Genomic DNA, 17,071 nt, shown 5'->3' on the forward strand with positions numbered 1-17,071 from the left:
GTTAAAGTGATTAGAGGTACCATTATTCGTGAGGGTCGAGATAGCTCAGTCAGAATAGTGACTGTCTGTTGGATTCATGACAGGGGCACGAATTTTGCCATCGTCATCACAAACGTATCGGCTCTGGGTTCCTCCCATCTTCCTGTCGAAATCATATCGTGGACTTCTCCCCGGCTGTAAAGTGTCCTGGCCCCCATACGTCATCATGACGCGGTGTCTTAGGTATGGAGGTGACTTGTAAGTACGTATTCTTATTCCGCCTTTTTACCAATAGACAGTGTCACGTATCGGGGGTTTGCGTGGCTTATAAAACGGGGTTTCGATTTGACGATCGAATTTGTTGGCCCTTTATACAACTTGTTACAGCATCTCACAAATCGCTGTCTTCTACTGGACACTCTCGACTTCTGACCACACTACACTGATTCACTCCTGTTGTATAGCCTCGGGGTGGACTCTACAGAAGACACATCCATTGCCTAATAATGGACGTTTACTGTTGTCGCGTATTGTTGTAGGCATTACCTAGCAACGGGCTGTTTAGCCAGCATCTGTTTATCGAGCCGTTGCCTAGCAATCGACCTATACGCCACAACGTCGGTTGTGCCATACCTCAGGGAGTTTGTCACATCTTCCCACCGCGACGGTCTGGGTTCGATCCAAGGTCATTATGTGAGATTTATGTTGGGGAAAATTGCACTGGGACGGGTTTCTTTCGACTGCGTCTGTTTCTCCTGCCAATTCGCACTCCACTAACTGCTCTACATTCATTAATCAAACCTACTATCCGACGGTATTGCAGTCCTCAAGGGGACTAGGGATCGCGCTGTTGGTGTGGCGACTGGCTACGGGCTGGACAACCGAGAAGTTGGAGTTCGAGTACCGGTGGGGTGAAGAATTTTCTCTTCTCCACTTCGTCCAGACTGGGTCCACCCAACTTCTTCTCCAATGGGTACCGGGGGCTCTTTCCCCAAAGGGGTAAAGTGGCCGGGACGTGAAGCTGACCGCTCACCTGCAGCTAGTCCCGAGGTCAAGAAAATGTGGATCTATACATCCACTGGGCCATACGCCTTAATGGCGCAGTGCTTAATTAGTTAAGCACAGGGACAGCTTCACATTTTTATTGCAGTCTCGATAGTCAAGCGTCATGAAATAAGCAGCTAAAGAAGCATAGGATAAATATGTCCGTACCTTCGAAACTCTTTGGTAGGGATTATGGAAGTGTACGGGAGGGAAAGTGGGAGGAGGTGCAGTAGTTGCTGTGCAGTCCCTGTCATGAACTACAACCAATGCACTTCCTGTGCATAATTCAGGCCATACCCGGTTCTTGGAAAGCCTAGTGATATTGTTCTGATATTTCTCAATATCTTGTGTACACTTCTATCGGCGTGTTGTACGGATACGAAGGAAGAAATTTTAAAGATATGATTCGGATTTCTGTTTTCATGGCGTCACCGCATTCAGATACAGCCAAGGACCCAATTGTTTCGCAGTCTTGGGCGTTGTCTCTCTCTTAATCATCCTGTACACACATACATACGTACACACACACATATACATACATACATAACGTGCATACACACACACGTACATACATACATAACATGCATACACACACATATACATACATACATACATACATAACATGCATGTTGAGGATCAAATTTGGGGATTGAAAATTTAAGTCATTACCTAGGTGCCTGGAGACTTGCGAAAAGTGTTTTGCAGTGAAAGAGCAAAGATGACAACACATGGACACGCANATATATACATACATACATACACACACACACACACGTACATATATACATACATACACACATACATACATACATACATATATACATATACACATACATACATACACACATACATACACGTACATATATACATACATACACACACATACATACATATATACATATACACATACATACATACGTACATACACACACGTACATACATACATACATACACACATATACATACATACATACATAACATGCATACACACACACACACACGTACATATATATACATACATACATACACACACACACACACGTACATATATACATACATACACACATACATACATACATACATATATACATATACACATACATACATACACACACGCATACATACATACATACATACACACACATACATACATACACACACACACGTACATACATACATACATACATACATACACACATATACATACATACATAACATGCATACACACACACACACACGTACATACATACATACATACACACATATACATACATACACACATAGGCATGTAACATGTGATAACCCTGAACTGAAAATTTTCAGAAAATATTCCCTGTAAACAGTTTTCTTCTGCTCCCTACGGATTAGCGCATTCATAACCAGCGGCGGTTTTCTTATGTCGTTGTTTACCTCGGTTTGTGGTGAAGAGTAAATTTACACAGCCTCCTGTTGCCTCTTCTCTTAAGTGTTTGGTGGTCGTCCATTCTTCCATTTACAAGATAATTAATTAGTTGCTTTCGTGTGTCTTGATACTTAATTGTGCCCACTCTGGTGGATCTCTTGAAGTTTCGAATTAACATAATTTACGCCTCTTGAAAGTTATCAGGATTTTATGTTCCTCATTTCCCGGAGTATCACTTTCGTACATAAGCGTAGGAATTGCCATTACTGTATGGAACTCGAACGTTGTAATTTTTAATTGTATTCGTCTCCGTATAGTGATGAGTTTGCCGGTCACGGTAGCTGAGTGGTCTAAGGCATGCACTGTCTTCGCTCGCTCGGAAGCCGGGATCGTGGGTTCGAATCCTACTCAGGGCATGGATGTTTGTGTGCGTTCTTCTGTGTTTGTCTACAGGTAGAGGCCTCGCGACGAGCTGATCACCCGCCCAAGGAGTCCTACCGATCTGGTAAACCGAAGTGAAACGGAAAGTTTCATGGAGGTAGGCCTAGGCCCAAATTGGGGCTGAACCGCCACAGGAAAAACAAAAAAATAGTGTTGAGATTAAGAATGCGTGGAACTGTCCACCACTTCGTTATACGTCTTCATGGCGCTTAGCTTAATAAAGTAGTAGGACAGCTTTACTTTTACCTTCCCTACCTGTTTTAATAAATGTGGATCTATACATCCACTCCCCCATACGCCTTCATGGCGTAGTGCTTAATTAGTTAAGCACAGGAGCAACTTTACCTTTACCTGTTTTAATATTCTGTAGTCTGACAAATAATTTAGAAGATATAATATTTTATTTTTTCGATTCCATGGCTTCCTTTCAGGAAGATTTATCTGGAACAAGAATATGACTTTTTATAATAACTAAGTCCATGTACTTTCAAATAACCTTAATGGTTGAGGAGTACGCGGCAGCGTAGTTGGTTGCGGCACTATGCTACAAGCCCGGTTGGTCGCGTGTTGGAGTCCCTATGAGGTGGATTTTTCAATTGACCTAATCCTTCCAGACGCAATATGGCCCTGGGGTCGACTCAACCTCTAACAGAAATGTGTACCAGAACTCTTCCTGGAGGGGTAAAGGACGGCCGACGCGTAAGGCTAACACCCTTACCGCCATCTGTGAGCCGATTGTCTAGAAAATGTGGGAGCCTCGACTTCTCACAACTCTATGGGTCTCCACGACCTGTTATAGGGATACTTTTACCTTTTTAATGTCTGTCTGAGTAGTTTGTGTGTTTGTAGTTTATGTAACGACGCCCTTAGGCACTCAGCCTATAAAGCGTCCAATGGTAGGGTGATCAGTGAATAATGAATTGGAGGTGTGGACGGAAGGTGTCATGGCTGAATTTACTATCCCGGAATTTGCCTGGAGAGGCCGAGGACTGCTACAAAGAATTTATTCAGTATTGTCTTTCCGTAATGTAAAACACACCCTATTATTGACGTAAATACTGATATCATGGCTACGATCTTACTCTCAGCCTCTGTATTTTATTGTTTATTTATGTAGTATACTTGTAAAACGAAATATGTAAGGTTCCACTGGGTTTTCATGATATGGACGTGTCTGTACTGCCCAGGTCTCATCCAAGTTTAGCTTTATTTTCTATGCTGTACCGACAAGTAATAAAATGGATTCGTTAATTATCAGGAAGTAATAAACTAATTGAATAAAAGTAGCGTTTCTCTTCTCGCGTAGTTTCTAAACATCTCGCATTACGTGGTCTACTTGTTTAGAACGGTTAGTACAAGGCAGAATGAGTGAGGTTCAAGCGGGATGGAGGGGGAGGTCTACGTAGCTGGTCGAGTTCCTCGCGCCGTGTTCTTACACAGTCGTCAGGCAGTGGTAGCCATTGCTGCAGCAGCAAAGAGAATTGTGAATTCTGCGCGTGGTCGTGTGTGTATAAGTGATGTAAACGAGGTGGATTAATTTATTTGATGACGAATTGTTTTCAGATTTCAGAAGGTTTATTTTCGACACACGGTGCCGCGTATTGAGAATATCTGTCTGCCCTGGATATATATGTGTGTAGGCGGAAGCCAGCGTTACTCAGAGGTGAAGAATGGATTGTGACTTACAAATTGTGGTGATGCTGAGTGTATCTCCTTAAGCTATATGATCACTCTCTGATGATTAGTCATCATGTCTTCGAAATTGTGGGGCAGATACGCTGATGTTAGCGTTATATTGTGTGATTTTTATATTGTGACGAAGGAAAGTGTTTCTTTAGGAATGTGCAATTAATTGTACAGAAAAGTTGTGAAGTACGGGTATTTCCTTATCTCCTTTAATTATGAAGTTGTACGTGAAGTTTCATAGGAAAACTGACGTAATTATTTATTTGAAGTTAGAGAAAGTTCAGGTAAAATTTGCCGCTTGAGTGTCCAGTTTCAGATTTCGGTGCAAGCAATGTGCATGCAAGTGAGTTACGTACGGTTGACGAACTGTGGACAGGATAATGCTTTCCGTAGCGTTTGTTTGCATTTTACCAATTAAGGAAACAAGTAGTGTATATCAACAATGAACTGCATTAATACAAATCGGTGTTTACCTAAGAAGGCAGAAGTCTTGTGCGAAACGTTGAGAATACCATATGAAGAAATGTCGATGCCCCATTAAGATGCCTTTCTAACACTTACGTGATAAACCGATTCGTCATGGAGATTTTTAAAGATAGAAAGTGAATGAGAAGAAATTAACGATGCTTTTTTGTTGCTAGGATACTGTAACATCTCATTACAACAATTGTTAACAGTACGCAGCTGTTAATATTGTGCAGCGAAGTTCTTTTATGAAAGTTATTACATAATGCTTTGCGTATGCCTCATTTTCTCTAATAAGCTCGAAACAGAATTGATTGGTGACCTTTTAACATGATTGTAATTGATGGAAGAATGGCGGAAGCCGTGTTTTGCTCTGTAATTTGGTACTGGTATGGTAATTTCTGACAATGCTGGACAATAGTAGTGGTGGTAATGGTTCAGGAACTGGGGGGACGGGGCGTAGGAGGTCGACTTTCTACGTGACTTTATCAGAGAACATGACTGCGAACGGTGGTACAAACAATTCGGAAAACAGAGAAATTCTGGACAAGACAAGTAACACAAAAATGTCTCCCCAAAAGAAACTGTCAAATTCAAGTCAGACACTCACAGTAGTGGAACCAGAAAAGAATGCCGTTTCAAGAAGAACTTCAACACCAAAATCATCATCACAGACTCATCCATCGAAATCCCCATCAAAATCGTCTCATGTGTCAATGAAAACTGGTACAAAACCGTCACCTGTGCATGCCCCTCAACCGTTCAAGGCTTGTACAAGAACTGTCCAGGGTCCACAGTTACTGAGACTTCCTCCTCCACAGTCACCGAAAACTCCAAAGAAATCATCATCTTTATTGCAGTTATCCAGCATAAAATCACCAGAATCTTCATCATCATCATCATCAGCACAGAAAACTGGTGGCAAACCTCTCCAGCTTTCTTTGTCTCTGAGACGAACGCCCTCGACCAGAACAACTGTGGTAGTGACTCCACGTGACGGCGGTAAATCGAGTGTACGAAAAGTTTCGCTGAATACAAAAACTGCATCAACAGTTTCAAGTAAAGCACCGTCAAAGGATGGGCACAAACAGATTCCCCTCGTTGTGGTGGATCAGCATGACTGTAGCAATGATGTGAAAACAAGTGATACACAGGAAGCGAAACAGTCATCCCGTCAGGTCAGCAAAGATGGCGGCGAAGACGTCAACGATGCCGGTGTTCATTCTGGTAAGAGTGCATTCACGCTAAGGTGAAGTTGTCCCTGTGCTTAATTAAGCACTACGCCGTGAATACATATGGGGTAATGGGTGTATAGATTTTTACCTCGGCCCTGGTTAAAGAGGTGAGTGGTCAGCTTCAAGCCTCGACACCCCCGGTAACTCTCTTATAGGAGGCTGGGCGGGCCGCAGAATCGGTGTATCTACGACAACTTATAACATTAATTGACTACTTAATTAGAATTCTTAAACAAAACACAACGAGAACTACTTTCACTTACATTATTATAACACCAAATCAATGCAGGTGCACTATGGCCCTGGGGTCGACTCAGCTTCTAATATAAATAAGTACCAGGAATCTTCCTGGGGGTAAAGGGCGGCTGGCGCGTAAGGCTGACATCTCCGCCATCTGTGAGCCTATTGTCTAGAAAATGTGGCAGCCTCGACGTCTCACAATGCCATGGGCCTCCACAGCTTGTTACAGGGACAGCTTCACCTTTGTCCAGAACGGAAGTGTCCGGCTTATGGGAGAGCTGTCATGTTTGTAGCATGGAAAGGGTATTCACACTTGTGTTGCTGAGGACTCGAGGCGCAGGTTGTTTCGAGCGCGTGACAACCACAGATTTTATACTCAGAAGGTAATTACTGTCCAGCGATGGTAGACTGACGTTGATTAATGTAAGAGAGCCCTCCCCCAATATTTTTTTTCTAAATAACTGCATAAGAGCTCATTTAAGTTATGGAGCAAACAGACGCCTTAAGACCTAGCAGGTTGGCATGTTGGTAGCATTCCTAATCTCGTATTCGGGAAATGCATTGTTCGAATCCTGGCAGGGACACCGGCTGTCCCTACCCATCGTGTTTCCTCTGAATTAGGGCATTATCGCCTCCTTCCAGATTCTTTCGAATTCATCTCTTATCCACCCATTCCGTGCCACATGATCTTGCTGCAGAAAGAATTGTTAAATAACTTTTCAGGATATTGTCACGTGTAGGGGTGATCTGTAAGACGGGTTTTGGATTGGGTGATTGCATTTAGTGGCACTGCTACAGGCTTGGCGACCGTGGAGTCTGGGTTCGATTCCCTGTAGGGGTGTTTTTTTTTTTGTTTTTGCTAGTGGGGTGGGACTAAGTCCCTTGTACTGCGGCCACTTCGGGTCTATTGTACCAGCCCCAGATGATAGGTGAGGGTGATTGTGGAGCAATTGGTGGAATGAAGATTGGCAGGGGAAATCGAAGTACTCTGAGAAAACCTGCCCCAGCTCCACTTTGTCCACCACAAATCCCACTTGACCAGACCCGAGATCGAACCCGGGCCGCCGCGGTGGGAAGCCATCGACTAATTGCTTGAGCTATGGCGCGGCCACTCCCTGTAGGCATAAGAACTATTTCACATTTCCATAACGTCCAGACCGCATCTGGGGCCCACCTAGCCTCCTGTACAATGGGTATCGCGATGTGTTACCTTGCGCGTAAAGCGGCAGGGCTCGAAACACGATCTCCATCTAGTACCCAGGTTAAGAATGATGGAGCTATACCTCTGCTCACCTATACGTCTTCATGGCTTGGTGATTGATGAAGTCAATGGATGACATTGCCCTCACAGATACATCTAATAATGTGGTAGTTACATACTTTTTGCAGACCACTGATAAAGCGAATAAGGAAACTTTTTCGTATGCTTAGTTGAGCGTTGATGCAAGTTGTAGAGAGCATTGTTACGTCCTACTACGTAAGTGTGTCCGTAGATCACAACAATTTTATACTTTTAGTAAATAAATAAATAAAGGGAGGCACGCTGCTACAAGCCGGAAGGTCGGGGATTCGATTCCCGATGAGGTCATTGGATTTTTCAATTGATCTAACCCTTCCAGCCGTACTGTTGCCCTGGGGTCGACTCAGCCTCTAACAGAAATGAGCACCAGGAATCTTCCTGTGGAGTAAATGGCGCCCAACACGTAAAGCTGACAACCTCACTGCCATCTGTGAGCCGATTGTCTAGAAAATGTGGGAGCCTCGACGTCTCACAACCCTGTGGGCCTCCATGGTATGTTACAGGGATAGCTTATTGTGATCGATGTATCTACACAGTAGTGGCATTCACAGCAGGATGCAAAACATACGAATGAAGATTTTTATGTCCTGTTTAATTCTGTAGTTAAGGAGTGTGAACAGAGTAGAGTTGCTTACAATATAGCGCTCACGGGGTCTGGAATTCCTTTCGGGAGGTCTTGTGTATATTTAGAGTAAGAAATGACGCGGAGAGTAAAGTAGGTCTCAGCTTCGTGTTTGTTTATTCAATTAGAATGATTGTAACTTGTGCCTGTCGTCACCCAGAGCGGTAGTATTAAGGCGGGAAGAGTGTTTCAGACGCTGTATTTTACAGAGTGCCGCGATAGCTCAGCCAGGAGAATGAATGGCTGCGGACTGAACAAACAGCGCTCGATTCCCGGCGGAGGCAGAAATGATTTTCTTAATCCCTTTGTGCAGACTGGCCCTGTGACCCATCAAGCATCCTGTCAAGTGGGTACCGGGGTTAATACGGTCGGAGCGTGAATATCGCCTGCCTCTGGAGAAAATTTCATAATGTGGCTCGCAGAAAATTGCGTAATGGCGAGCATAATATATAGAATGAGCAACGCAAGGAGGAGGGCGCGATGGGCAGACATGTAGCACGCATGGGAGAGCCGAATGCATACAAGATTTTGATGTTAAAGTCAGATGGAAAGAGACCAGTAAGAGGAGTTAGACATAGGAAGAGGTGAGAGCTAAAACCCGTACCAGGCCTTGGAGGCCCATAGGGTTGTGAGACGTCGAGGCTCCCACATTTTCTAGACAATCGGCTCACAGATGGCGGTGAGGTTTTCAGCCTTACGCGCCGGCCGTCCTTTAGCCCCAGGGAGATTCCTGGTACTCATTTCTGTTAGAGGCTGAGTCGACCACAGGGCCATAGTGCGGCTAGAAGTATTAGGTCAATTGAAAAATCCAGTGACCTCATTGGGAATCGAACCGACGACCTTCCGGCTTGTAGCATAGTGCCTCAACCAGCTACGCTACCGTGTGCACCAACCGGTGGAAAGCTGTTGCGAATTCGATACTGAACCTTCGGATCCCGTAAAAAGTTGGGAAATTCTTGAGTAGTTGAGCGACTGGAAGCTTCTCAAGAAGGACTCAGGTCCATGGAATGGCACGAACGCATCTTTATGGCATGGTGATTAGATACACGGAAAACTTGTCCTAATAACTCCCCTCCAACTAGTGATGTGGTCGAGAATGGTGGAGCTATGTTTCCATTCCCCCATACGTCTTCATGGCGTGATACTAAATTGATTAAGCCCCGGGACAGCTTTACCCTTTCCCCATCATGCCATGGGAACATGGCAAGACTTTAGATAATCTGGGCACAAAAATTAAACTCCGTGGCCTGTAGTCCGCAAGCGAACTATACCGACCGAGCGACTGCCGCTAATCGGCGAAGTTAGTGCCAACTTTAGCGGATAGAGGGGGTCGCCTGGTCAGCGCAACGGATTCCCACGGCCGTTAATTTTCGGTTTTCTAGACCGGATAATCTGGGCACTGTGAGGGAATTTCTTCACAGGGTTTTTAGGTTATGTGGCGAGCTCAGTCGGCAGAGTGACTGGCTACGTCCTGGTCGGTCGTGGTGCGATTCCAAGTTGTAACAATTTTTTTTTTATCTTCTCACTTTCAGCGTCAATTGTGTCAGGCAGGTCCGCCCATTTGCGAAGATGAACAGAACTTGTTCTCAGGCTTGTCATTGGGACTTAGCGCGGATGTATGACCGCATAGTGGGAGACGAGCGTTTCCGGTACACCAACTTTTAGGCGTACGGGAAATGCACGCGCTCTACCAGCTCTTATATAGATATGAGAATATTTGTGAGTAAGAAATTACTGCTTGTATATCGACAAGAAACCTATGTCTGTGTTGTTTTCTGAAGCAGTATTTCGCAACCCGTGGTACATGTACCCGTAGCTGTGCGAGAGAGAAGTCTGGACGGGTACGCCAACAACTGAAATGTCAGAACTTTTGCTTTTAAGTTTTAACTAATAAACATATTTTTGTGTCCGTTGAGAACTTTATTGCCTATAAATATTCTCATCTAAGCAACCCGATACGATTAAATTGCTTAAAGAAATGTGTTGCAGTGGTTGGGAAAATCGTATTTGAAAATTTTTGGGGTACCTAACGAAATTTGCCGGTCACGGTAGCCTAGCGGCCTAAGGCATGTACTGTATTCGCTCGCTGAGTTCGAATCCCACAGAAAGCATGGATGTGTATGTGTGCGTGTGTTGTCCTGTGTTTAGGTGCAGGCCTTGCGACGTGCTGATCACTCGTCCAAGGAGTCCTGCCGTCTGAAATGATCATGAAACTGAAAATCGGACGACGGCCCAAGGGAGCTGTAGAGCCAGTGAAAAAAAAAAATAAGGGAGATTTTACAGAAAATGCTGAGGAACATTGCTCTGCTGTATCCAAATTAATCCGGTGTCATTAATTCCAGATTTAAATATTCACGGAACAGCTCTGTAAGTACGTACGTGCCTATTTAAAATAGAGCTGCAAAGCGGCGAGGCGTGTCAGTAGTAGCTTGCTGGAAATGAGGTAGAAACTATGTTTTGCGATGTGAGACAAAGCAGGGTGCTGAATGGACCTTACAGTTTTCACTCAGGAAGTTGAGTAAGTGTCGTGTCATTCTGCCGTGTTGGTTTGAGAGAGGAACCAGGATTTCAAGCTCTTTCTCCGATAGAACCAACAAAGTCTTTAGAGCAGTGAATTAACTTTCTACTGTACCATAAATATGTCGGCTATTGCATTGCTGTTTTCGTCTTTCCATTTTATACGTTTATTATGATTATATTTTTAACAGAGTACGTATGGTGTTGTGGGCAGGGCATGTAGCACGAATGGGGAGAAGAGGAATGCATATAGGATATTAGCGGGAAAGCCAGAAGGAAAGAGGCCACTGGGAAGACCAAGGTGTAGATGGGTGGACAGTATTAAAATGGATCTTAGAGAGATAGGATGGGATGGTATGGATTTGACTGATCTGGCTCAGGATAGGGACCAGTAGAGGGTTCTTGTGAACACGGTAATGAACCTTCGGGATCCATAAATGCTGGGGAATTCTTGAGTAGCTTCAGAATTGGCAGCTCCTCAAGAAGGGCTCAGCTCCATGAGTAAGTAAGTAATACGTATGGTGTTATTTTCTAATTTCGTAGCGTGAAACACAAATCGGACAGGAATGACAAATTGTACTCAGTGGTTTGTCTGTGACTTGTTTAGTCGATACAGAGCTCAAGTAACGACTAAAGAAGCCAGCAGGCACAAGTTGGCACGCGTTGGCAAACACGGACGGTTCTGGCTACGTGTAGGGTTAACAGATCTTTGATGTCTTAACAGTGTCGTATTCTGGGACATGTTATCTTAGCTAGACATCTTAAGTTCGAGCCCTACCAACTCTATTTCGGAAGTTCCAGATCAAAGCAGATATTTCGGAGGAGCTGTAACGTGGAAATTCACTCTGGGAGCGGAGGCGCAGTGAATATGAATGAACAGTGTAGGGAACGGTGGCTTAGGATTGGATCGCGTGGAGCGATCGTTTAGAAAACAAGTCAGTAAATAGTTCATCTAGCAGTGGTATTAGTTTCCGTTGGGAGTGTCTTGATAATCGTCAAATAAAAAGCATAAGAAGCAATGTTATTGGATTAACACTCAGCAAATAAAACATACGAGTAGTTGTATTGGATTGAATTTGGGGGGGGGTGTTGTGATAATCAACCAATACAACTAGTTTTCTAAAGGGTTCTGACGATGGTGTATAACACACAGAATTACTGGATTCCTGGACTTAATTAAACCTTTGTATTGATTTTCATGGACTTCGTTTGTTGACAGGTTTCGTTGCATACAATTTTCACCTCCATTTCTGTCTTAGTTGCAGGTCTGTGCGTGTTTTGTCACAATTTCTATTGTATATTTTCCCGTTATCTCCCACTGACAAAGCCTGGCCTCAGGTATTTATATAGCTGTATTTATATTGACGTGGGTTGTTCTGTGATTGAGGGTGGCTCTTTTTGTAAGGTGTCACTCCCTCACCTGAGGACGGAAACGTCCAGTTGTGTCTTCTGGTGTTTAGAATACTGGACGCTGGACAAAGTCCAGTGACAAATGGTGTAGAATTTCGTTTGGTGGGCGAGGAGGAAGGTATGTAAAGCACATTGTTTTCTGTGTGTACGCAAAAGTTGCCCTCTTTGTTGAGTTCACTTTGGAAAATGTTGCTTCTAGGACAAACATAACGTATATTGAATACTAAGGCTACATACAGTTTATTTTAGCATGGTGAAACAAACGTTACAGTTCTACATAAATCTAGTTGTTTGTTTACGTGAAGCTGTTTTATTACAGCTACCTTGACAATATCTAGGACCGCGTTAAGAAAGTGCTGCTTGCTGGAAGGAAGCATTAATCGTCAGAAGGTAATAAAATTCCAAACTTGAAGTGCTAAATGGGCATAACAATCAAGGCCTCTCTCCGTACTCTTATCACACAATTAACTGACCGAGATTTCAAATTTGTTCACTCTCTGGTGAAACGGGGGTGGGGGAAGAAGCTGCTTTTCTCAGTCATTTTAGCGCCTTCGCTGCTTCGTCTTTGTCTCGAAATTTGCGTAACGTAACGGGGGAAGTGTATCTTCATAACTTGTACTCTTCTCCAAGTATAATTAGAATACTCAAGTCAAGGAGGATGAGATAGGCAAGGTATGTAGCACGGATGTGGGAGACGAATGCATATAAGATATTGGTGGGAACGCCTGAAGGATAGAGACCACTGGGAGCACCAAGGCGTAGGTTCCTGGACAGTATTAAAAATGGATCTTAGAGAGATAGGATGGAATGGTATGGATTGGATTGATCTGGCTCAGGATAGGGGCCAGTGGAGGGCTTTTGTGAGAACGGTAATGAACCTTCGGGTTCCATAAAATGCTGGGAAATTCTTGAGTAGCTGCAGAATTGGTGGCTCCTCCAGAAGGGCTCAGCTCCCTGAGTAAGTAAGCAAACGGGAAGAAGTGCATCTTCAGTACAACTCTGTTGCAGACATTTTCGCTTCGATAAGTATTTAAAGAGTTAGGCTGGAGATGAGTTCAGAAACGGATATGAGCGTTTAAATTGTCAGTTATCGTTCTCCGATTGTAATTGACACTTTATCAGATCGACAAAACAGAGGTAAACACCCAAATATAAAATTTTATGAAAATCACTGGAACTGTATATGAATTTGAGGTTCTCACCGCGGTGGTTATGAAGAGTTCCTTCTTCTGGGATATAACGCCGTGTAGTCCTTTGGAAGTTAAACATTTCGGAGGAATATATCGCCTTCATTTTCAGGGTTGAAGAAGAGTAAGTCAAACTAGCATGAAGCGGGCAGCAAGCAGAGCTTGCTTGTATCTTCAAGATAGAAACAGCTGTCAAAGTGGTAGTAAAAATTAATTTTTTAAATTCGCTTATTGGGGGCTGGAGTCCAACTGGGTCCACTCGGCACGGCCGCCGCTGATTGGCCAATTGTAGCCTACCCCTGGTGATTATGATGATGGAGAATTTTGGTGGAATGAAGATTGGCAGGGGATAGCGAAGTAATCGGAGAAAATCCGCCCCAGCGCCACTTTGTCCACCACAAATCCCACTTGACCACACCCGAGATCGAACCCGGGCCGTCGTGGTGGGAAGCCAGCGACTAACCGCTTGAGCTACGGCGCCGCCAAAGTCGTGGTATGTCCCTCCGGAACATCGCAAACATATACCAGGCTGCACGGGGCCATATCTCGGACGATATTACTTTATAATCTGACGCCATCTCTGGTTTTTATTCTGTTTATTAATCAGATATGAACACCGACTCCACTGAGCTGAATTTTTGTATTTATATTTGTTTTTAGGGGAAGGGGGGACAGGAAGAAGGTCGAGTACCTTTCCACTCTCCGCTCGGGAAAGAAAAAGAAATGTAGGAATGGTGGCATCTTGTGTACGAGACATGTTTCAAGGTTTTCCACTTTCTTCTGGGAAGTTGTATCATGGACGGACCCGCGCACAAGTTTCTAGATTCCCCTCCATCCAACCCCCCCCCCTCCACTAGCTCTTGCGCTCGTCTTCCGAAAAGGAAAAGCGATTGGTTCCTGAAGACTGGGATAGTTCAAAAGCAGGTGACCGGACTGTGTGGTTCCAACGTGTTTTTTGAAGGTGACTCGAAGGAGGAACCTAAGAATTTGTCATGGTAGGAGCGACTGGTTGAGGGGTCGGAGGTCGAGTCCGTGTGGTGTCAAGAATTGTCTCCACGTCGTTCAGACCGGTTCTGAGGCCCACCTAGCCTCCTTTCCAGTGGGTACCGTGGACTCTTTCCCGGGGGAGTAAAGCGAGCGGGGCGTGAAACTGACCACTCAACACCAACTAGTGCCGAGGTCAAGAAAACATGGATCTTCACACCCATTTCCCACTACACCTTGATGGCATAGTACTTAAGTAGTTAAGCACAGGGACAATTTTCCCTTTTTTAGGAGATAATATGTTGAATGGTTCTGAATCAGGACTGAATAAATTGCGTTTATTCGCGGGTCTGATGCGGGGACAGAGACGCGAGGAGTGAGTGTCAAGTTAAAACGATGTAAACAATGGATCTTAGATGGGATTCGGTGGTATGGATTGTATTAATCTGGCTGAGGATAGGGACGAGTGGAGGGCTCTTGGGAACACGGTAATAAACCATCCGGTTCGGTACAACGCTGGGAAGTTCTTGAGTAGCTGCACAACTGGCGGCTTTCAGCTGTATGAAGTCAGTCCGTTATGGACTTCGCCTTATCACGCAGTAACTGGATAGCATTTGAGCAGTGTGGCATTGCTGTGAGTGTTGAAATAGCTCAGGAGTTATAGTGGGAGTTATTTACGCAAGTCTCAGACGGGTAATCAGTTAAAAGACACTTCGTATCGAGTGGAGTGGGCGTGTCCCGGATGTACATAAAATTGTTTTCTCTTGGGTCAGAGTGGATAGCGTGTGCTTGAAAACGCGTTAATGTGAGATCCATTTCCAGATTGACGTTATTCTCCACTGTTTACACGGCATCACCTTTTAGCATATTAGCTCAAACTGCCCCGTAACTAGTATTAAGTACCCAGTTCGAATCTTGAGCGGGCTCTTCATAATCCCTTCGGGAAAGTTTCGGAGTAACGCCGTAAATTAGTCGTTGACCGTCTCCTTTGACACTGTTCCCGATTCATTATTCAGTATTGTCGAGTCATTTGACGCCGTACAGACGGAGTTATTGACACCAACGTTAAATAAAGAACAAGAAGTTCTTGGAAGAACTTTCCTTTGATACGACACGGACCGCATTGAAAATGAGAAAAATAGGGGGTCAGATAGACAAAAGGATTATCTCATAACCCTCCTTTTATTTTTCAAAAGGAGGAAAGTAGGCATGAAACAAAACAAAAAAAAAACTTATTATATGTATTATTAGTTGAAAAGTAAAAGTACGTTTGACCTTGTGTGGAATTATCACGCCTTGGAGGCACACAGAAGTCGTGAACGTAAATTTATACACATTCCTTGACCCCGACATTACGATACGCAGATGAGGGTTAGGTTTACGCTACGGTCGCCTTACGATCTTATAAAGGTGCCCCCCCCCCTCAGAATTCATTGGTTTCTACTCTGGGTGGACGCAGGGTGTCTGTCAAGGTTTATTATGTCGCCGAAAATCGAATCCTGGTGACTTGACTGAAGCCTAATCACCGCACTCAATTTTGACGTAATGTGATTACCAGGGCCCGGATTTTGATCGCCTGAAAATATTTAAAAAAATGACCAAAAAAATCCAGAAAAATGAACTAAAATATGACCCAGAAATGTAATATGCAGGGGTCGGATTTTGATGACCTGAAAATATTTAAAAAATGACCGAAAATATCCAGAAAAGTGACCTAAAGGAGAAAAGAAAGACCACTTCGCTTCCATGTTATTCACATTTCAGAAAACATATGAAGAAAAATTCCCTAAAATGGCCAAAAATGACAAGAAATACCCTTAAAAGTCCAAAAAATGAAAAAATGACCTTAAACCTAAAAATGTCAAAAAATGACAAAAAAATTACTTATAACATTTACATTTCTGTAACCAGCAGCTCGTGTCCGAGATTTATATATTTAAGAGCATCGCATAGGATACAAGGAAAGAAAGATGTCATCAAAATCCAGGCCCTGGTGATTACGTATTATGTTGCCAAGGCGTTTTTTTCTTCATATTTTGATCAGGTTTATGAAGATATTTAGACTTACGAATTAGAAGATATTTCAGGACAGGTTATTACGTTTGTTTGAACATAACATTGGCTTTATTTATATTTTTTAGTCAGCGGAAAGCACGTATTAATAACATCCTGCAGTTCCCATTTGCCTGATTGTGTAGCGGGTGGCCTTCCTCCGAGATGTGTAATCGGCCATTCGTATTGTGTCGATGACGCCTCATGCCTGTCTGTTCCTGCGATAGTCGATTTGTTCACTGGAAACCGATTAATCTCGTTTCTTTATCGCGTTGTCGCTTGGCAACACCGGAGCATGTATTATGGAGTAAGGGTTGTCCAAATTCTTGTACGAATTGTTTTGTGCCGTTTTACCGCGAGTGGAATTGGACGATACACGGATACAAATTAAATTCGCCGAACAATATTTTAGTATAGGCCGCCAGTACCAAATTGCATCGAAATCCATTGAGATATTGTGGACATTAAATATGCGGAATAGGGAGGTGAAATGGGGGAGCTTTAAGA

The 17,071-nt window shown here is 43.7% G+C and overlaps 1 protein-coding gene across 12 annotated transcripts in view; it reads left to right on the forward strand.

Annotated features, from left to right (window-relative positions):
* The window catches only part of LOC111865176 (probable Ras GTPase-activating protein), a 569,826-nt gene that overhangs the window by 478,452 nt on the left and 74,303 nt on the right, over positions 1 to 17,071 (forward strand). Inside the window, exon 1 of one of the 12 annotated variants that reach the window (XM_023852971.2) lies at positions 4,305 to 6,244. The exons of the other annotated variants lie outside the window; for them this stretch is intronic. Within the exon in view, the coding sequence (XP_023708739.1) occupies positions 5,425 to 6,244 (820 nt within the window). The 5' untranslated portion in view covers positions 4,305 to 5,424. Of the gene's footprint in view, positions 1 to 4,304; positions 6,245 to 17,071 lie in introns of those variants that run through there. 12 annotated transcript variants of the gene reach the window in all.

The sequence above is a fragment of the Cryptotermes secundus genome, unplaced genomic scaffold (genome assembly GCF_002891405.2).
Source record: "Cryptotermes secundus unplaced genomic scaffold, Csec_1.0 scaffold238, whole genome shotgun sequence".
In the NCBI taxonomy this organism is placed as follows: Eukaryota; Metazoa; Arthropoda; class Insecta; order Blattodea; family Kalotermitidae; genus Cryptotermes; species Cryptotermes secundus.